This window comes from Vanessa tameamea, chromosome 12 (assembly GCF_037043105.1).
Source record: "Vanessa tameamea isolate UH-Manoa-2023 chromosome 12, ilVanTame1 primary haplotype, whole genome shotgun sequence".
Classification (NCBI taxonomy): Eukaryota; Metazoa; Arthropoda; class Insecta; order Lepidoptera; family Nymphalidae; genus Vanessa; species Vanessa tameamea.
The window spans coordinates 4,508,828-4,533,738 of record NC_087320.1 but is presented as its reverse complement, the minus strand read 5'-3'; the positions used below and the strand labels follow the sequence as shown (position 1 = coordinate 4,533,738).

The 24,911-nt window shown below is 29.8% G+C and overlaps 1 protein-coding gene across 2 annotated transcripts in view; it reads left to right on the top strand.

Annotated features, from left to right (window-relative positions):
• Positions 1-18,831: 18,831 nt before the first annotated feature.
• LOC113393018 (homeobox protein abdominal-A homolog) overlaps positions 18,832-24,911 on the top strand; it is a 37,837-nt gene continuing 31,757 nt past the window's right edge. For both annotated transcript variants that reach the window (XM_026629711.2, XM_026629710.2), the window contains exon 1: positions 18,832-19,565. In XM_026629711.2, the coding sequence (XP_026485496.1) occupies positions 18,968-19,565 (598 nt within the window). In that variant the 5' untranslated portion in view covers positions 18,832-18,967. The remainder of the gene's footprint in view (positions 19,566-24,911) is intronic.

Here is a 24,911-nt window from a genome sequence, read left to right as displayed (position 1 = left end):
AAATCAATTTTTATCAAAATAATATATAGCTAACATATTGGCAAAACCTTGTATTCAATCTGTACCTGTATGTTTGCCTTATCGATTTGTAACCTTTGTGCCTGTTTTTGGCTTTACAAAAACAAATGAAAATCTCCAAAGCTCCATCTGTCCTCCAAAAGCAGAACTATGTACAATATTGCAAAATACAGTAGCCCCATCTAACCGAACTACTGGTATTTGCAATGATGCGCCTCCCCAGCCATCCCCACAGTAATAAGGGGCGACAATAGTAAAACCTTAGGGTCGTCCACATTGATCTAGTGTAACACAAATCTTATACGAACATAGAATTGTTATGCGAACATGAGAAACAAAAATAAGTTAAACAATACATACCTGTAATTATTTATTGATATAATTTAAGTCTCAAATAACATTTATATTGATAAATTACGAAATAATTTATATTAAGAGTAGCCCCGCTGTGATCATGAATAACAATTTTTAATTTGTTTATTTTTCATAATTATACGTATTTATATTAATATATCAGCAATTTAAATTAACACTGTTACCATAATGAAGACGATATAACTTCTTCTATATGTTTAAATTGTAGATAATTCAGGTGTACCCTCAAATAATTTATAAAATGTATCTATTATAAGGTCACAGGCACACACGATCGCATAAAAATACAAATTTGGATATTTTGATATCAAATTCACATTTACAATTTTTATATTAAAAAATGTAGCCATGCCTTTATATGTCATCAAACCGATACGTTATCAGAAAGTTACCACGTAATTAGCAGCTATGCTTTATATTTTACGACATTATAAAATTAAATATTTTCATTAATAATTTTAATTCTACAATTGATAATAAATAATTTCAAACGTACCATAATTTGTATACATACGTTCTATTTATGATATTTTTTATTTCAATTTCATAAAACTATTAAATTTTGTTCCGTGAAACAACTCGGTAATTTTGAGATAAAACATTCATGATCCTCCGCTATATACACAGATGCGCAACTTAAAGGATAATTTACTAAAAGTGGAAAACCTTTTGAGAATGTATTATAAAACGTAACGATGTTATACATTCATAATGTTCTAATAATGAAGCCAAGATTGTCGATTACTTACCAATATTTACCTGATTAATCTAGGCTCATTTAAATATTCTACAGCTGGGCTTGTCTACGTTTGAGGAGGATTAGAGCATAATTCACAACGTTGCAAAAATACGAGGTGGTTGGTAACTTTTACCCGATACATGCAGATTTCCTCCTGATTTCCTCACGATGTGTTTCTTTACCGCCGAGTACGAGATGAATTATAAACACCAAATTAGGTTTAATCCCGGACAAAAAATCCAAACAGCTTTAAATACAATAAGCTACTCTATTTAAGTATAAACACCATGCAAAAACTAAATTGTACTAAATACATATTGTTTTTATCAGTTTCATTTTCGGTTATGGCTACGAAGTTCGACAATATTCCTGAACAGCAGTACACAGTATATATTACTCCTAACATTTATTGTGTAAATATTGATGTCATCAGATTGCCTTGATTACATACGTTATGTGTTTTTTATAATATATACCTAAGAAAATAAAAAATCATATTTATTTTAATGAAGAATCATAATAGATTGAACTTAAATTAAATGTAGTATGTCATGTAAGTATGAGATACAGATCCTTCACGATATTTATTAATTTATTGCAATGTCTGTATCTTGACATACTTATTGCCAAGAGTTCTGTATATATATTATACGCCCACATTATTTTCAATTGCCCATGTTTCCGGTACCTAAGGACATATTTTCTCTTGTAGTGGTTAATTTTTGCAAGGCCAGAATGATTTTAATTTAATATCGCTTTTATAAAACGACATGACATTCAAGACGAGGCAAATATACATACTAAATTATAATTTACTTACATAAATACTTTACATTTTAAAAAAAGAATTGAATGAATTCAATATATTTAATTTATTTGCTTTATCCGTTCAATGTTCAAGAAACAAAAACAAAAAGGTTCATAGTAATATATGTTTCGTCGGGAAGTAAAAAAATAACCACATTAAAATGTCCATAACAGACTTGTAGATAAAGAGATTAAAATTTTATAGATACATATACTATACTATACTATGTCTAATGTAGGATTTACTTTATGCGTCCAGATTAATTAGAAGGTTATTTAATGTTTTATTTATAGTACGTGAGAACTTATATCAACAAATATTACCAATTTATATATTAATTACAACAGAAGAAGCGACTCGCTTCAGATCATGTTTTAGTATATAATATTATACAAGAAGCTGCGCTTCGCAGTTTAATCCGCTTTAAATTTTGACGTAAGAAGCGTGAATTTCATGTTTTTGTATTGTATAACATATATATTTAATGTATTAAAAAATAAACATAAATTATTTAAAATTATTTAAACTAAGAATCTTGTAAAATTTATAGATACAATATTATGACCCAATTCATAATTTTAACACCCGATATTAGCTTGAGATACTCGGTATAAACTCGTTGACAAGATAATAAAATTTAAATTGAAATATTAACAGTAATAAAAATGTACAATAAATAAAACTAAGTTCGAATTCATGCAATATATATTTTTTGTTTCAATTAAAATATAATTAAATGCCTATAATATATTTTTAGAATAAATTTTATGCTTAGTCTTTTTGTTTTAAATTCTATTTTTAATTGATTTTATGATCATTCCAATGTGGCAAAAAAGCGTGCTTTCTTGTGTTATGCCTCTATGGATGTGTTATCGCTTGTTTCAACTCACAATGATGGGCAAGATCGAAGGCGAAAAATGTCATGGTTCCGAACCATTATGGAACGGACACGTATGCTGTTCCACTCGGCTCAGGACGGAGATGTATCTCCAAAGAGAGATGAATGTTTGCTCTCATAATTGAAAGCAGCTTAAATTTTAACCAAGTAAATAACTCACTAAATATTCGAATTGTTAGTATTAATAAACATATATATTAGTAGGCGCATTTAAATTTTCGTTACTGAACTCTAACATTTTTCCTTTGTTCGGTGTCTTTTCAGTCGACCCAGAAAGCTGAAACTGCATGTATACTCAAATTAGCATAAGGTAATAACATCTTGCGGCGTTTGACTCAATATACTTTTCACTGTACAATTTTTTTAAATATTATGAACAACACGAAACATTATTGTCATTTTCTAGAACATTTAAACATAACTTTCATATAACCCACAAGACACTGCTTTCGTTACCAGATGATTTGATATTATTTATATATTAATGATAATTAAAATTCACTCTTTGCATTAAAATAATTACTAACACTTATTGCATAAATTAACTATACATATAATCTATTTCAAATATGTTCTTCGGATTTTAGTCATAACTCTAACATTTCAACAGAGTTGGTTCTGACGTTATCAAAGTCGAACTCCAATTGGATAAATTAATACCTACACGAATAAAATATATAAAAATAAATAAATACATTCGAAAAAAAATTTAGACAGACTTTTTGTAATTTAATTCAATTTTGTCGGATTACTTGAAAATATTTTTTCAAATTTGACGTAGTTTACGTCGAATTGTAATATTTCACATGATAACTGGTAAAGTTTCCACTGGTATAACGTGAGAAACTGTTCAATGTATTTCAAATTATATTTGTTACACCGTCATTTTCGTGTCAATCTCCTATAAATTTTTCTTAATTGACCCAACATACACTCCGAAAAGCGTCAAAACAACAGCAAAAGAAAATTCAAAACTCGACGAAACATAATCGCGTGACTGAAATAACTACGCTATATATGTACGTAAGTATATAGACATCATCGAACACGTGTTTGTGAGGAAACGGGCGGTACGTACCGAATGACAATAGGGGTTTCCCTTTCAAGCGGAAAATTTACGTGATAAAAATTCTAAATCGTCGCGTGTGAAAAAAAAATGTAAAGGTCCAAAAATAAAGTGGCTGCGGTAGGCATCATTACGGAGTCTTATAGCGGTTTTGTGTGGGGTTGTAAATCAGCGAAGAACGTGAGAATGGATTCATTATTTAGACAATGCGCGATGTGTGCGGAACGCGATACGACACCTAGGCTCTGTAATGCCTGTGTAACACGCGCGAAGCCTTGGGAACTTACCGTGTAATTGAAATCTTGATAGTAAATTTTACAAAACGCTTTGTAATTGACGATTTTAACGAAAATTTGCTTTTGTTTTTTTTTTTTATATATGTACAAAACTATACGGTAAAATTAATTACGGATGCAAAACAATAAAACAAAATTGTATTAATTGATGAACACAATTTCCTAGTAAATGTGTATTTTTTATACGTAAATATTTCTTGTGGATATTACAGCAATCTTTGACGTAGATAGTTATGATTTACACACCAATAAAACCAGTAATATATGCTACACATGAGTATGAATTTAATTTGCAGTAATGCGGACCAAAATGCATACATACGCAATTTTAGTGCATTTATTATAATGAATGATATCTTTCGGGTCTAATTTATTTTCGTCGTCGTCGTGTCGTACTTTATAAGATACTGCGGTCCTGGGTTCCAAGTCGGGCGAATCAAAAATATTGCGTTACACTATCAAGAAAGTGTCAGTTAACAGTCTGGTATTAGGGAATTGGTAGCAACACACTGATGTATCATGAAAACTCAAAAAGCTGTCGATCCTACGCCAGATCTTGTTACCGTCATATCAGATTATCTTTAAGAAGTCTTTCTGTTTTTGTGAATGCACTGAAATGTTTTCCGTGCAGTTCGACTGAGAGATGTGAAGAAGACTATATGCGCACAGGACTCTGATGCAAGATGTGCCGCCACATTAGAGGGCACTTCACCGATGATGGCCAAGATAAACCATCGAAATTGGACCTTTGAATCTTTTCTTATTTGTATCGTCAGAACTCAATTTGCAACCGGGCGCCTATTGTGCTTAAGACGGGGCTGTAATCACATCTGCTAGATCACGGTAAACACCGCTATAGTAACAGGTACCTATCACTGATTTTTTGTCAGTTAAGGTGTAAGAAATATTCAAAATTATGACAATAGTTAAACAAATAAAAAAACCATACCTACTAAAAAGCGCTTTTAAATCAATATAAAAAAATAATTTTATTTATGTTTACAATACTAATGAAATCACACTAAAATAAAACACATATATAAATAACACATACGTAGAACGCTATTATGTTAGCATAGAAATTTACATATATATTTATAGATATAATATGCATATGTATGAATCAGATACGCCATTTAGCTGTTTGTTTGTTTTCATATTATTGCTCGCTGGAATATACATGATAGGCACGTTTTAGGCAATGTTTGTTGCTTACACAAAGGGAGTTCAAAAAGTAAGCGTGAATTGTCTTATCAGCATCATGTTTAACGTTTGACGTTAAACACATTAAATTGACAAGCGTAATATAGCTACAGTCGCGTTACATTGTGATATTGAAACATATTTAATGTATTTATTTTATTAAAAATAAATAACATTTAATAAACTATAACTTTACCAGCTCAAAATTAAAATATACTTTATTCAAGTTTTTATAAGCAATTTTGAATCCTCATTTTACAAAATTAAATTAAGTGACTCTACCACCGGTTCAGAATGTAGATTCTACCGAGAAGAAACTCAAGAGTAACTATTTTCCAACATTTAAAATACAAAAGTTAAGTTAGTTAAATACAATTTTATAATATAATTGTATTTAACTATAGTCTGTACTATATATATATCTATATTATATAATATCCTGCTTGGAAGTCAACAAGTATTAACTCCACGCTTGTATCGCATAATATGCTTTTTTTTATTCATGTATTTTTTACAAGTGATTTGAATTTATGAATCGGCATAGTTAAAAAATACCTGCGTAATGTTATTATAGAAACGGATCCCTTGCCCCTAGAAGGATGTATTGACTTCGCAGATTCGGAAACATGGCGTTATAAGCACATCCTTACGTCTCGTGTACATACAATTATTATCACTGATTCTATCATAGTGATGTTACCCGTTTGTCCCGTTCACGTTTACGGGACAATACGTGTTTACATACAACTTTTAGATTGAAGAACATATATATTTTTTACCGACTAGGCAAGATGAAATAAATCCTCTTAAGGCACTGTTTATATTTAACGAAAACCGTATCAAAATCCATTGCGTAGTTTAAATAGGCTAAGCGCACAGACGGCGGGAACCGATTTTTTTTATACTGGGTTAGGTAGATATTATAAAAGCGTAATATATTTTACGTTTATAATACCTGAGAGCTGGGGCGTGGAAAATAAGGATTATCTTAAATTAGCTGAAATAAATAACAATTCGGATTATAATTAACTAAGTATATCAAATCATATTTTATTTGTTAAAAATTTAAAGCAATATGTCAAAGTTTAATAATGTTATTTAAGTTATCCAAGTCAGTCTTGCAAATGCAATCAATACTTCAGCAGAGCGGTGGCGCAGTATGCACTTGCAAAATGCACTTGTAAATATTGTACGTAGTGTTACAACCCTGCGTGAGATGGCGTTAGTTGATATAGTATTTTTTTTATATAATTTATTTTTATTAACTTATTAAAATTATACACATTAATAAATGCAATAATTACTTATTACAACATTGAACATTAACTTAACACGGGGACTTAATAATTCAGCGTAGTTTTAAACTCGAACCAATCTTAACGTGTAATAGTTTTTGTATAAAGTCATAGATGGCGCTGGAGTGCCAGTTGAAAACCTGATGTCACCTAGGTCAGGAATTTAAATTTATATAATTATAATGAATTTTAGTAAGTTTAAACAAAAATATTATAATGTTTAAAGCATTATGATTACAATATTTTAATAAATTAATATAAATTTTAGTAAGAATTTAGGTACTATTTAAAAAACAAATTCAGTGTTTATGTATTCGGTCTTTGTACAAACTTTACACACAAAAAGATAAAAGATAGGTCTTAGATCTTTGTTTGAAAACAATGAAAAATGATAAATTGAAGTTAACTAGATTCTAATATGAATGCAAATAGGTTTAAAAGAATAATCCAGTATTAGACAGTCATCACTCACGTGCCTCTTAAACAAACGTCCACGTCAATATTTCGTATACCTATCTATTTTTACTCGCGTGTTTACTTTTAAACATTCTAACTGAACGTAGTAGGTTAAATGATTTGATTGAAGAATGCTTTGGACTTTTATTTTGATGTTATTCATTAAAAGTATATTTTTTATGTAATACAACTCTAGCGCTAAGATATATAATTTGAATAATATATGTTTTATATATAAAGGTAATATACCTTAAAATAAAATTATAGTAACTTTTTTAAAGCATAAATCATACGTGCTTAATTCAAAGAATATACGTACCTCAGACTTGAAAAATACTCGCGGATGAATCTCTAAATTTTTAATTAACGACCAAGTTTCGAACCCAGACTCTCAGTCGAGGCAGTCGTTTTAGAATAGTAGGCTACAACAATTAAACGCAGTCTCCACCGTCTCTTTATTGATAAAATGGGTATTGACAAAACATTTCTAAGATAACTAAACAAAAGGCCGAGAATGGGAGAACTAAAGTAAAAAGGTCAGTATTTTTAAAGCCAATCATCTATTTCGGTGAAAAGTGAGTCCCAGTTTATACCTTACTATTAAGGCATAAGGTCGTATGTAAATTGTAACTACTACAAAGTGAACATTACATTTTTAATATTTATTTTCCATAAGACGAACTTCTTAGCTTTCCATAGATTAACCGTGCGGGTTTCTGGTCCATTGTGTGGCAGAGAGAAAAAGTTCTAGCAGTTCCCGGGACTAGCGACCCGGGTGTAGTTTTAAGGGCCCGCTTACAATGTACGTCAACGCTTACGTTCGCTGCTCGTGTTGTCCTTCTTGCTTGGCCAAATTTGATAAGGCCTATTAGCGCAGCTTTAGATATTTGTTATAGCGAAGAAATTAGTGCAATTTTCCACAGACCAAGGTGTTTTAGTTATCGAGAAGTTTTTCTGGTATACATTTGTTCGCACTGTCACCGCATATAAATTAACCAAATTACCGTAGATTAGGTCGTAATATTTGTTCAATTTTGAGTGGTGTATAAGTATATTTTTCCCGCGACACAATGAGCTTTTTAAGTAGAACAGTCTGGACCGAATAATAACGAAATCCCCATATAGTCCAGTCAGGTGCAATACCAGGGTTTGAGTAGGTCTTGCTTTTGGAGTTAGCCTTAGTTTTAATAAATAGAGATAATTTGTCTTTTATTTGTGGGCAATCCTTTTTGAACCCTTGCAACCTACCAATAAGTGCCTCGCGGTACCGATTATAGCAAGATTTGTCAGAGGATATCCCCATCAGTTAGGTTACTCTGATCTGGATTAAGACAAAATTTTAAAAAGGCAGGAGACCAGTTTTCTTACAGAGCGTGACACTTTAGGGCTAATATGATGCAAAACTCACCTATGGTTAACCACACCAGCGATATATAAAAATCACGTGCAAAATACGCTACACCTTCTTGGTATACGTTTTTATATGTTGTTTTAGTATTTTCATTATTGAAACATAAAAAAAGTTTCCTCATTTATTAATATAGATTAATATAATACTTATATTCATAAAATTGTGTAAGATGTAGAACTATTCTATAAGAGCTATGTATAACTCACTACAAAAAAGATCAAAGAATTTTTGAAAATGAATTGCCACATTTACTTTAATTATTATTAAAAAAAGTAAAAGATACACGCATCCCAATAAAGCCGTAAGTCAATTTTCAACATTTCACGAACTACGTTCTTAATAACGACACTGACTCATAAATTTATTTAACAAAAACTATTTTGTACACATGACCTTTTGAACTAACAGACAATATTTTGACTAGGCAGCTTAGGGTATTTGGGTATATCTTGTATAAAAAATTTAAAGGTTAAGGAAATATAGAAAAATATTTAAGTAAATTATATTTGTTAATGTACTGGTAAGAAAGATAATATTTAAAAATAATTTAATTTTTTTTTTAAATATCAATATAAAAATAATATAATGTATAAAATTGTAATTTATGTAAAGTCGACTTTCTTCGAATGAGACGTCTTTAACAAAAGTCTAGAGAAATCAAAATTCCAATGCCACCGTTCCTATCACGAAAACTGAACGAGCTTCGTAAAAACCACTGAGAGTCTACTAAGTTCAAGATTACGAAATAAAATTATACGAATTTTGAGTGCTAACTCGTAATTTGACATGAATATTATAATATAGAAAGTCTGTGGAGACACAATCAATAAACAAAACCGAACATAATGCGTAAAAACATAAGTGTTAACAAAGTAATGTTATTTTGGTAATGAATTCTCATTAAAACTATAGTTATAGTAAGAATATCAACAGAAACTTCCTATAAGAAAGAGTTCTCTTAAGCTTCGAAACATAAAATCGATTCTTGCGAGCGATTTTTATTCTTACAAAATCATCGTAAATAATATCGATGTATCGCTAAATAAGAAATACCTTGATTGTCATGTCTCAAACATTTACTCCATCATACAAAAATGGCTTGATATGTCGTTACGTTCACGCATGCCTTGTGTAATACATTCCTTCTCATCGAATAGAAAAATGATGAACCCGCAGATATATACAGGGAATTTATTAAATAATGTTTGTACGTAAGAAAAAAAAACAAACAAGTTACTTTCGCACATTTTGTGTATCTCATAGCTATATTAAATCGAAAATCTTGAGATCGTTAAACAAAGCTTTTTACTAATTAGTAGTTTAGTAGCAATAATAAAAGAGGAACAAAGCCAGGTGCATGTTACTAGTATAGCATATATGTACCTTCTAAATGTCGCGTAAAAGTATTGGGAGCGAAAAGTCGCTAAATTTGAGGCGTTCTTGGAGGCTTTTGAGGAAAGCCCGAAGCTGGTGTTATAGGCAATGAGAGGGCCGGGAGGGAAGGCTCTATCGGCACTTTACACGCTCTACCGGAGCTAACCTCCGCCCAAATGTAATAACACGCCGCCTGCTCTCTGTTTCAATTTGGGAACAAATTGAAATTGTTTTTATTTGAATAATATTACTATAGCAGACTCTATGTGGATTGAGAAATGATAGTTATTGTATTGCTTACTGTCTCGGAATTATATTATTGTTCTCGGTCCGTCGTCACGGCTGGCCGCGTTTTTACGTACTTGCTATTGTTTAATTTCATTTTTTTAATCTACGAACTCGTCTTTGACTTCATATAGAGTTAATGTGTTGGATGACCATTTAATGTAACGGCTAGAAGCTGTTGAATAACATTAATGCAACATAAACACAAATAACACATTTTTACATCATGTTTATGTAGATAATGTGTTGTATGTTGTTTCTTATGCATGTTCTGTTTTAAAATATATTTACGATGATTTTTTTTTAATTTCAATTGTTAACAATTTAAGTTAATAATCAAACTATTAATACTATAGTAACTACTCAAAACATAAATAGTAATATTAACAGTTCCAGTCAAATAACCACGTTTTTCTAATTACCAGAAAGGATAAATATCTCCTTGTAATGCGAGCCTAGAGCTCATTCATTGGTAATGTAACAATCAACATGCTTACTCTTAACCTTACAGCCAAAGAGCCGAAGAGACTGAGTACATTTTAATTGATGAATACGATGTTACACCCAGACAAGTATGGCTAGTCTTTCATGAGCTTAATTTATGTTTATACTTTAGCACACGTTCAGTTTTTTTTTTGACAGCAGACAAGGAGTAACCGTATCTAGTAGTAGATTTCCTTGCTTAATAGCAAGTAAAGTATCCTTCATACAGTCTCATACCAGAAAATACATCACATGTATACAAATGTACTTAGTTTACTTTTAGCGGATACCACATATTATTAATCATATTTTGTAATAATTATATTAACACACCAAGGCTATATAAAGTGTTCAAAATCTTAATTATTTATTTAACGATCATAACATTTTATTAGAATTATCTTACTTTCAGCTAAATTATTTAAATATATAATATGTCATACCTCTAATAGTCCAAATATATGTGGACAGAGCTGACCATAATACCATTACTTAAATAAAGATTTAGAATAAATTAAATAAAGATATTTCTCCGATACATCCTACGACTAGTACCTATAATGTTACGGTGTTTCTATTTAATTTAAAAAAAATTAAATTTTATTGAAAACGTACTAAAGAAAATCTCAAACTCCTAGTTTACAAAAACCATATTTTATATTTACACACAGCAAAGCAAAAACAAGAACTCTATAAAAATTTATAAAATATACTTGTACCTCACTCTCATACACTCGCACGTGAATTACATCTGTTTGATTCATTTTTTCGGGATAAAAATAATATATGTACTATTCCAGACTGTGCCAAAAAGGTCATTAAAATCCATGCAGTCGTTCTGGCAAATATGTATCCAAACTTTCATATTTATAATATTAGTAAGTTAGATTCATCATTATTAATGTCAGTTAGTCGTCTTACTTTTTGAACCGCGTATGGTCAAACGCTTTGCTTCTATCTTGTATGGCACCTCCACCGGACCGTGTCGAATCTTAAACTACTGGAATTGAGACTTACACTGCAGCTTCGAAAACAAAGCCATTTTAGTTCAATACCAGCTTAATTGCTTAATATTTTTGTATTTGATTTTGGGTAGTTCGTTTTATTGCTATTAAGCCCAAATTATTTATTATTATTTTTAACAATGTATTGCTTACATCGTACAGCGTACTAGATTTCATTTGATATTATTGGATCCATTTGTCAACATCAGAAGGCATTGAAGCTGTAATACCTTGGTATGTTGATATGTACTATAAAATATGCAAATAAAGGTACTGTAAGAAATGATACCGGTACTGAATAAAGTTGTTCATTATTGGATTGAAAGTGATCATAATATAATGAGTTTTATAAATTAAATAGGTACACCACTATTTTCAAATATGTGCATATGTCTGATCGTACTCTTTTGTATGAGAGCTGTTTAAATATTTTTAAATTTTGTGTCCCAATTGAAGGAAACCTATCGAGTTAGTCATTTGTTTATCTACGAATTAGACAATCACGATACTTTTATTTGCAACGAGTCGATTTTAGGTACATTGACCGTAGCATTGGCTGATTAATAAACTATTAATTATTGTTGTTATATATTTATACTAACTAACATCATTTATACGTAATTCCTGTAGGAGAACATCGCTGCATCCTTTATCAAGGGGAGAGGGGCGTTGGAAAAATTGCACATAAATATTGAAGCTGCCACTTACACGTGCGCCCGCTGCTTTACTATAGCTAAATATGGATACACCCTGAATATATTTTACTATTAATACTATTTAAATTCTAAAATGAATATCGTATTAAGACGGTGTAAATTTATTATTTAATTTTATTTTGTACTAAATATATTTAAAATAAAAATGTTTTTTACAACATTAGGCGTTTTCAATTTTGAAAAAATAGAATAAAATTAGTTTTATTAGCCAACTTTGCTGGTAAACAAACTTCTGTTAATATTTATATGCTTAACAAAAATTAATGAACCAGAAATCGTTTTATTATAACTTAAATTATTGTTTCACAAGCCTATGTCATAATACATAGGTATGTACATACCTACTTATTGAATAATTGTACCCTTTTTAATAAATTGGTAGTTAGCCTAGCTTTTGCTTCCTTAGAGTATGTGGTCATCGTCATCAATTGACATTACAACAATAAATATTAACAATCCCATACATTATCAATGCGCCGCCAATCTTGTGGAATAAAACGTTTCACTGAAGTTACACTGGCTTATTAAGTACTAAACAATACTAAGAATTGTTTTTCAATTCTTAGTATTGTTGGTATTGGTAGAATATTCACATATTCTACTACTACCAACAATACTACTACACCGACAGATTGTACAAATTATTTTTAACTATTAAAATAAACATAATAAACAAATACCTAACTAATAAACTTAAAGTAACTTGATAACGAACGTAATTATAATATAATTATTAACGTTCGTTATGTCAGATGACAAGTAGCGATGGTGATAGCCATGAATGACAGGAATTTTGTACAAAAACGTCACTAGATCAAGCAAGGCCTTTAAAGAAAATTGTTTTGTATAGGTAGGTTAATGCGTTCTTTCATCTCAAGATTAATAAAATTAACCTTATACATATAGCTGAATTATGTAGAGTTGAATAACATTTTACATAAAAAATAGTAACATATAACAATTTCAGATATATACTAAAATTATTTTTTATTAATAATTAAATGGACGATCTATGTTAGTCCCAACCAGCTGGTACGGCGCGAGCCCTCCTTCTTTTTCTTGTAGCAAATTTCGCAACAATCTCACTTATTATGCCACACAAATATCCGCGCCCCCGGCCGCCTCTAGACGTGAAATTAAAATTTCCCACTTACCCCCGCTTGTGTACGACGGTAATGGCTTAATAAATATTGTTTCCTGCCTAAGTACAAATTTACAAACTAAGATACACTTACATGTTGATATCTATTTGATATTGGATTTGGATGAGCATATCGTCATTTTCATGATTATGAAAATATTTTGGTTTTATAATGTCATATAAACTATTTAAGTTGTTGGCATATATGATATTAAACTTCTGTTTAACGCCACATTTTAGTTTGTTGAAGTGTTTGTATTATACTATATTTATCCCAATTGCATTCAATTGATTGATGTTATCAAATATAAATTTTTGAACTTACTTTTTTGAGCTGATAAGACTAATGTTTTTGATTTAAAGTATGATATATTATCTTATTACAATTACATTTCATCAGTATTAATGAAAAATAGTTACTTTACCTAATATTTTCACTCTCAGTAAGTAATGGTCCAATCCTTCATTGACATTAATTCCAATACTCTTAGGTAATAAGCATATTAAAATACTTTAAATATGTACTTAAGTCAATTACGATTTCCTCTGAATTTTAATCATATTTATTTTGTTCCAGGTGACATTACCATATAGTGATCAAAAAGGTAAGCAGAATATTTCACATCTTCAAAACGTAGATTTAATACATATTATAATAAAAATATATAAAATTCTAATTAGGAAATTGTGTCTATTTTTAATAAGTACATTTATTTCCAAATGCAACAACAAATCCACTATAGAAGGAAAGTAATTTGAATCAAAAGTAATCTGATAATATTAAATACAAATAAATTTAAAAATAGCATTAAGATGTATTCCGCGGGTACTTACAGCCTCGTTTCTTGCTTTGATAAGCGATTGCGAGTGACAAAACAAGTTCAAATCGAATTTAAAAGTGTTCGTTCTATAAACTGATCGTTAAATCTCGCTGGCGATAGTTGTAAATATCTTGAGGAGTTGAACATTTTTACGATTGACATTCGCTCCTCCCACCTGGGACCTCGTGCCCATGTGATGGCTCCTATACATCGATCCCCTATAAAACCTACCATCATGGCCTGTCGGCGATTCTTTGCTCCGAGCGAAATTTTACACACTATAAAATTTTACACGATCTTTAGTCAATTATTTATTTGTTCGTGTAATGTTTTACCACTTGAGTGTATAATCAAATACAATTCAGAGTTTATAGGTTTTTGAAAGTTGTTACATAAAACGATCATAAATTTGCAACACTGAGAACAAAGTAAATGTATATATAGATGTACCTATGTAAGTATTTGTGTGTATATGAATAATACTTACATTATTATCCTTGTAACTATTCACTGGATAGCCATCTGTTAGGCGGATTTATATAGTCATTTTAGAACAAGAAATTTAATAGCAGTACTTATAGTCTTACATACATAAAATCGATAATAAATATTATTTATTTTTCATACAGTTAAAACTTAAATAGTCATTGCTAACTATTTATCGACCGTGGCTTCGTTCGCGTTTTAGGATATGGTCGTCAGGTATTATTCAAACAATATCCTTATAAATTATAATCTTAAGTTATTCTGATGTATAAGTTTGATGTATTATTTTAGGTGGAAGAGTAACAAACATCCATACATACAAACTTTCGCCTGTTTAATATCAGTAAGGGTAACTATATTACAAGCAGATGCATCAAAGCCAACAATTCCTTTATCAATAATATCAAATACCTATATTTGTTAAACAAAGTATTACTATTGATCAATATTTTGCGTCCGTACACAGATGCGTCGTGAGTCAAGTTAGACTAAGATTTTATTTATTACTTAATGGAGTTTTTTATACAATTGAATCATATCTTAACTAAGTTGTGATATTAAAAATAACTTATGTATTATCACATTACTATTTGTTAATGAGATTATTTGTCTAGTGGCTAGATAAAAATAAAAGTTTAATAGCACTATATTTAAATTTATATCTAATAATTAATACGTTAAAGTAAGTAGTAAAGTTTTTGGTTTATATCCAATAAATATCATATATCTATTTATTTATCTTAATGTCAATAAGTATCTAATCTATATTTTGCATCTAAAGTGTATCAGTAGGGTAATTAGTATTTATTGATTTCTAGGCATTATATATAAAAATGTAATTGTACTTTACTGACATAGTCTATAATTAAACTTGTGGAAAAGCGTAAATACTGAGTTTCACGCCGGTTCTCGATAGAATCTACTTTCAGACCGGTGGTGGCTTTACATTTAATTCAACATTGTAACATTACGATTCAAAAGTGCTTATATGAGTCTACTTGAATAAAGAATGTTATGATTTAGATTTTATTTTTGATAATATCATATAGGTATATATTTATATATCTATTACATCTTATATTTACACATCTTATAGAAATTATAATCGGTGTATTAAATCCAAATTTTCTATTAAATACCTACCAATGTTACAATTCTAACTTTGTTTCCTATTAAAACTATTAAAACGTATTATTATTATAATTGTATTTTTATTTTTTTACAAGTGAAATTGGAAATACTAAGGTACGTTTGAAGGTAAGTTTCATCAATTTAGCTTGTAAAAATAACTTATATTTATGATTAAAAATATAACTAAATTCTTCTAATGTAATGTATACTAATAAGACTTAAATCAAATGGTCCGAAGTGTAAACAAAAATGCTGTTTTAAGATTAAAAACGAAAGTGTGTGTTTAGTGAAAATTGTTAATTTTAATTTTACAGGTAAGTTATTACTTATTATGTTACTACAGTATACTATTCTATATACCTAATTACCGTATTAACTGTATCTGTACATTTAATCATCAAATTAAACAAATATTAAAAAATATTGATTTGTTTTAATAAAATATATATGTCCTCCTTATTATTATTGCATTGGCAGTAAAACATTATGATTTTATAATTAATTAAAAGTTTAAAAGTTCAACAAGAAATTATACTCATTACTTTTAACGAGTTGTCGCCAGTGGCTGTATGAGTGACAGATAAACAGACGAAGAGTAAAGCATATTAGACTATTTTAATATATATTTAAGTGAAAATAAGTATTCTAAACAGCGTCACAATTTAATCTCATTTTATTTATAGCACTAAGGTGTAACAAAAAAAAAACTTGGTGGTAGGACTTTGTGTTCGCTTTTTTAATATACTTAATAGGTGATAAGATCAAAACAAACTAGAAATTATTTTTTTATATGAAAATCATAATCAAGTTTTATATAGACAAATCTGTACCTAATTACATAGATATATGAAATGAAAAATTCTTTATCATATAATTAATATAGGGTTGTTCTATTTTTAAAATCTTATGATATCATTTAATTTTTTTTTTACAATCAACTACCTTGGAAGTATTTACCCACAACTCTAAGTATTTTATTCAAACATTCTCAATATCCCAAACTAAGCAAGATTTACATGTAAAATATATAACCTATTTTGGAGGAAATATATTCATTTGTTCTTCTGTATAAAGGTAAGTAAAATATAGGTAATTATATATTATGTATGGAGTAGTTTTATTGCTTGAATTTAATAAACGTATGCTATGTTATATTTTTAATATCTATTTCGGAAATTTAATAAACCATCAGTTTGGGAGTAGGTACATTCCTACATATATATTAACTCATTAGATTGGATTAACTCTTTATAATTCCTGCGTTCATTTAGTTGTTATTCTAAAATGTATCTCTGTAAATCTCTAATGTGACAATATTTTATATTAGTATCATAATTTGACTTATAAGTACTCAGATATCGATTTAATTTACAAATATAACCTACCAATTACTTAACTTTTTTCTTATTCTAACTTTTAATAATTTATCGTTTCATTGATAAAATTAATAATTTTTATTCATAAAGTAATTATTTATTTATAAAACGAAGTAATGTAAGGCGTTAAAGTGCTCTATTATCGTTTATTGATTAATAAACTTAAGCGTTATACTTTATGTTTTGTATAAAAAAAAATCAATTGCCGAACAATAAAAAAATATGATCAAATCATAAAACGAATGACCTAAACTGTCCATATCAAGCTCTATATACATTTACGGCATAAACATCACAATAACAACATAAAACCTATACTTATGCAATGTTCTACTGCCACACCGTCGTACCGCCGACCTGATAAAGCTGAAAAGGCAAGTTAAGCCTATAAAAACCATGCACTAAACACTAACCAACAATCAAAACTGTAATAAATAAATAAACATCTCACGCAATAAACGGTTTTATTTAAATAGTCGTAAAGATTGTTATTGCTCACGTACTCGATGTTGTTACGACTTGTGAGTATGAATGAAATGTGTAAGAGAGATGGAACGTCTGTTAGAAAAGGATGCATATTAGCAGTTCGACCACGTGGCCGGCGTAACACCGCTTAGTGCAATTCTTGTTGGATTTTATTGTAAAATTATTATTGATATTGCGGGTTTCTAATAAGTGTTTTTTTATTATAGATAAATAATATTTTTTTTATATAAATGGACAAAAAGGACAGCAAAAAATATGTTTAGTTAAATTTAAAAAAATGTTAAAAATTTAATTTTATTATCTTATCAAGAATTTATTTTTAATCATAGTTATATTACGATACAAATAATTTCCATGCGTATAAATCAAAACACGAGTGAAAATGAGATAAAAGTATAATATGATGTTTTGTTAACATCCAATATAACTATAAAAATTAAGGTGAAAGTATACTCTGTATTTATGCTTTTTAAATATATTTTTATTAATACAACCGACAGATTATGTATCAATATATATACATTTTTTTAATTATAAACTATTAAAAATTTACAAATTATATTACATTTATAAATATCACAAAAAAATACTGAACTCAAAATAATATGAAATTCTTGGTGCTGTACCGCTTAAGGCCATTCATTTTGACAGCTAGAAGTGCCGGAATGGTTTGTGATTGGCGGTGAATGTTCTGCACCGGAATACTATTGGCGTAGACGAGGAGAACGCGGGGTTGCGCGGGGCCTGGCGCCATTACGAACAATGGCCGGCTGAATGGTCGTTAGCAAAAAGCTTTTATCTCTTTCTAATATAAGCCACGCAGGTAGGAATTAATGAGACGGAGAGGTTTCTAGCGCGTCGTCGCTCACGATAAATGCGTCTCGCTCGCACGCACGTGCTTCGTTTCGCCGTCTCACGTGCGGCGCGCGGCAGCGGTAACGCTCGCCACGACGGGAATTCAGAGTCGTAGAGCCTCATACGCGGGTCATAAACGATCCGCGGCCATAGTAGAGGTGCACGCGCGAGAATCGATCCGAATCGCCGGCGATAAACGCATCTCCCGCGAGGCGATCGTCGCGCGCCGCGTCGCCGCCGAGCGATGAGTTCCAAGTTCATCATCGATAGCATGCTCCCCAAGTACCACCAGCAGTTCCATCATCAGAACTTGTTCGCGGGTGCTGGAGCATCACCTATTGAGGCATCATTGTCCTCATCGCTGTCATCATCATTGTCGACGTCGCTCTCCTCGTCGTTGTCTGGCGGACTAGGGGCGGCTGCGCTGGGGGCCGGCTCGCCAGGGGCCGGGAGCCCGCAGCGCTCCTCTTCGTCATCGTCGGCGTCACCAGGCGCGCCGGCGAGGATGTACCCGTACGTTTCTCATCACCAGCAGTTCGGAGGCTCAGTGCCGTTTCCAACTGGCGGTGGTCTATCGGCTGACGACAAAAGTTGCCGTTACCCGACAGCTGTGGGAGGAGATCCGATGGTGAATTATGCACTCGGTCAACACAACGGCGGTGCGGCGGTATCGGCTGCGTCGGCTAGTATGGCAGCAGCGGCGCAGTTTTACCATCAAGCAGCAGCATCAGCAGCCTCAGCCGCTTCTGCAGCCTCAGTGGATGCAATGGGCGCAGCGTGCTCTCAACCCTCCGCCCAGCCTCTGCCAGACATACCACGTTATCCATGGATGTCAATCACCGGTAAATGTTTTACTCCTTCACTGCATGACTTTTAACTGTTGACTTTTTATGTTATTGCGCCTAGTTCTGAAATTTAATGTAATGTACTGTTTAAGTAGGTACTTATTCATTTATTTATTATAAAATAAGCATTTTAGCATTCTGTTAAATTTATGTTTGGCTGTGTTATTGATTTTAGTTCCACGTTTTTATTATTTTATTATTTCTAATTATAGTTATGCTATAAATGCTGAATCGTAGATATTTTATTTAAAAGAAAACATACGATTTTGTGCAATAAAAGTTTTTTTTTTTCAAATATAAACGAGCATATTCATTGGGTACTATTCAGTCTAATAACACTATGGTTATAATTATATACCTATATATGTATATTTATAATACATTATCCATAACCATAACGTAATATAAACGTAAAACCATAACGTATTAAATTAAGATTTAGGTATTACCAATTAATCTAATAAGAATAACTACAAAATAATTTCAATTAAGTTTTAATTGACAAATGATTTTAATTAAGAAATAATTAAGATGTGTTCACTAATATGTACCTAATTCAATAGCAATATACGTATATTTATTACATTTATATTATATATAATATAATTATATAACAGTCAAATTATAATTATTTAATATTAATATTATTCGAATAAAATTTAATTTACTCTAAATGACGTATCGGTAATAATTATAGGTACTTATATAAAATCACAATAAACTATAATATTTAAAATCCCGACGGCACGCGGTGGTGTCCATAAGAAGTTTATAGACACACACTTCAAACAACATATTAATTAGGTGTAAACTTAAATAACTAAAATACTAAATAAATATATATTATAACTATTAAATAATTATTAAAAATTATAACGATTTTAAATTTTAAATATACCTACATTTCTATTGTAACGACTTATTAAAAAAATATATTACAATAATAATTATTATATACCAAGACGAGCGATACATTGACGGGGTTAAATGGGTCACATATTAGCCATAATTAACAGCAAAGTACCTAATACTTTATGATGTTATTAGATTTAATAAAAATCATAAAATATAAATTTGTGCTTTTTGACTTAACTTGACTTCTTTATATCAATTATTTTTTACCGTCTATATATTTGTAGGTATATCTGTTTTAGTCTTATTTGCCGGATCATATATACGAAATTATAGGTTGGTTCATATATCTATAAATAAGAAGTATCAAACAATGTCGCTTTCTGCCTGCGTCTGGATCTTCGCTTACTTTAAACTGCTCTGGTCAATGGATTTCCGATACGGTTTTCACTAAAAGAAAGAGCGATCCTTATTCAGATCAATATGTTAATTACCTTAGGTAATTAATATTGATTAAAATTGTATTTTATTAAATAAAATTTCGTAAATACATTTTAGAATATTTCACCATGTTTTTAAAGGTATCGTTCGCTGCTAATCAGTCGTTCGGATAAATGATTGTAATAATAATATTTCGAACGTGGCAGTTAAAACAAACCAAATGTTAATCTGTAAGCCGCGGATACATTTATATGTATGTTTAACAATCAAATTACTACTCAACTAATTTTTTTATTACTCACATTTTTAATTTTTGGCATACATACATACATACCTAGTTAAATACCAACATAGATAGTTAAAAAACGTTATGAAATAAATATAGGTATCTACTTAATATTGTCTAAACGAACTTTTCTTTTCTTTGTTGTTGTTGAACCGTGCGAAGCCAGAGGCAGGTCGCTAGTGTTAATACCTACTTATAAAACACGTCATTAGTAGAAAATATATAATGATTATAATGCACGTATACATTTAAATTGAAATCTTCTAATTTATTAAATGGTTAATAATATAAACGAATTAAGAACATAGGTATACATTTATACAGTATAAATGTATATAGGTATATATAAAATAGCAGAAAAATGGATAGAAAACGTCTATAAAATCTAGACTAAAACCCAAACAGAACTAACCTAGGTCATTAAGCAGATTTTGGACGTACGTCGACTCTACGTACGCGTATTTCACTTTTACATGTGAGGTCCACTTTGTACTCAAAAACGTCGATCCATTACAGCTAAACTACCTGTACGCTTTGAATACAATGGTATAATTATATTTATACGCGGTTTTATGTCTCTCTGCGCAATTCTGACCATACATTTGGCGACTTAATAATAATTATCTTTGCAACATATTATGAATATGAATATCTTTTATTAATAACAGTCTACAAAGAAATATATGACTATTAGGTGCATAATAATTATTTACAAAGAGGAATTATTTCATATCATATAATTAAATACAGATAGGTTATATACCTAAGTATATAACTCCAATGATTACCTATAATATGTTTAACACTATAACAACTCGGGTGGAAAGGTGCCTTAATAATTATATTTTTTAAATATACACAAAGTATTATACGTCAGTTATACGTTTTTTATTAATTCTCTCTCAATTGTTCCAAATGACGGAATAATAAATTTACAATTGGATAATTTTTAATTTATCGTTGCAATGATAATGTTATATTGAACGTAGTTTTATGAAAGCAATATTATATTTATAATTTTAAATTGTAAAGAATTTTATTCATTTGAAAAACATTTTCATTTTTAATCTCGTTTTATATAATTTATCTACTTTTATATTTAATTTTGCAACAGAAACTCATCTTGTTAAATTTATTTATTTAAATTTAGAATATAAAGAAATAGACTAATTTACTGTTCACATGAATAACTTTGAAGTCGAATTCAAGAAATGTGTGAATCATAAAGATTTTTACATCTGAAGCGTAGCGGCCTTCCTGGCACATGACGGTCATCAATAAAGTAGAAATGTAAAAGAACCCATAATCAAAGCCGATATGCCAGAATAACGGGCTCGTAGCTCACTAAAATTATACAAAATGGCCTATAATCTACTTGTTTTTGTTTTAAATGCGATCATTTTCGTGATTTATTGGCAATGCTAGATTATAAGAAATACCGTGTGACAGAGGCGTCGAATACTCTCAAAAGATATAAAAATATATTAGCAGGTGCTGGCAACACGTGCTTTAAAAATTAAAATGGCATACATGTCACGCGTTGACATTTATTTTCAATAATGCTTAACATTCGCCATCTATTTGACAGTTATAATAATTGTACTGTGAGATCTACTTACGTCATAATATTATTACGTAAGTAGTCGTTTATCTTCCTAATTATTTTGTTACATAGAATTTTAAAGAAAAATGTTTCTTTAAAATTGTAATTACTTAAAATAAATCATAATATTTTATTGTAAATTAGTTTTATCTTGAAAATCATACTTTAAGACCCCGTGTCATATCACTATAGATAATAATAAACAACCAATTTATAAATAAAAAATATATTAGAGGAATTGAATTAATTAAAAACATAAAAAAGGAAAAGCGAGTTAGATGGTGCACGACACATCCCGCTTGTTTCTCTTGACGTGATATATCGCTAGAGATGAGCCAGTCACATGTGTGCGCGCGGGTACAGCGCATGCGCAACAAATATGGCCGACGTCACTGACCAATCACAGGGCCTCGTCGGGAAACTCACATGATAGCGACGGTTCTTAATGATATTGATTACTATTTGTAGCACATACTATATTTAATTACTAGTTATTTGAATGGACGACACTGCAAATAATTTAAAGCATTTTCTAAGAATTTGTATTGTTTGCGATGGGTTGGTAGTTTATTTAAAATACTTAGAGTCCAATGTAAAAATTTAAAATAGGTAACTAGTACCATCCTTCAAAAGTCTGCAAAAAATGAAAGCGGGTAGAATAGTAAATATATATATTGATTTAAATGTTAATACTTTATTTTAATTTTGAAAATTTTGACTACTTAATTTATTTTAAGTAGCCTACGTACCTTTGAGAACATTACTGTATTCACAGATAAAATTAGTTATAATCATGATTTTTGTAAATTATACTTTATTTTGTATTAAAAATTCATAAGTGTTAAGTAATTGGCTAAAATAATTCCATAAAATTAAATATTGTACGTGATAAGTAATTCAGATTAACGTTACTTGATTTTTTTTTTACAACGAATCTACTCGCTTACATTTTTAAAAAGATTTTTTAGTTATTTACGCATGAGCTTATAATATAGGTATCTAATTATTACACATACTTAGGTAATCATAAGGTAGAATTCTAATTAGTGCCAAATTCTTATCTTTAAAAGAAAATAGAGCAGGAGCTGTTATTAATTTTTTTTTACATATACGTATACAAATTAGTATATTAGTAAATAGAATATAATATAGTTCAGATATCTTTATACCTTAAAGTATGTATTTAAAAATAAACCCATAAAGTTATTTGCGGAAGAATTATTTTAAGATAAAATTTTACTTTCCAAATTGCTGCGTTATTTTAATCTCTGAATATATCGGTTCAAAAAAAAAAGATTGTACAAGTATATATAAGTATGTAGGTTGATACCGACTTACTTAGCTCAATAGAAAAAAAAATGTATTAAGTATAATTGCTTAATATATAATAATGTATTTTACGTTTATTTCACACATGTCAATGATTTATTATCTCAACCGAACAACTTTCTCGCCAAATTGGTTTTTTTTTTAAGAAAGTTGATGTCAGTTTATATCACTGATAAAATCGTGTATTTCGGTATTACGATGCACTGCCAATTCGATGTATCGAATAATCGAAATTTCGGAACACTTTAAACCATTAAAGATTATCCAATCAATGAATTTAATGTTTCCGATTGACACGACTTGCTTAATTTAAGACCACTAAAAAACCGGAGTGTGGTTTTTAATCGGTAATACGAAGGTACCTAAATTAGATTCTGTATTATTAGTGCATAAATTTTCATCGATATCAGTCATTGGGTATTGTACTCTTGACATTTATTGATAAGGCTGTCTGCCTAATAGCCGGCCTATATATTTATCAATGTTATGCGAAAATTCACTTGCATTTTTCGTACGTTACGTTGTTATTCTATAATTGCACTGCTTGATACCTACCTACCTACATATATACGCATTGCTATTATAAATATTGTATTAAATGGTTAAAAAAATATGTATTGCATTCAAAAGCTATTCCTAAACCAAATTCTTTTTGGTGATAATTAAGTACTAAAATTTAAACTCATAATATACATACAAAATTAAATTAATCACAAAGGATACCTGTATATTAACTTAATATTAAAAAATCACGCTCCGAAAACACAGCCCTAAATACCCCTGACTACATCATAACATGCAAATTTTTTTTTAAAACGAACAGCTAAATGAC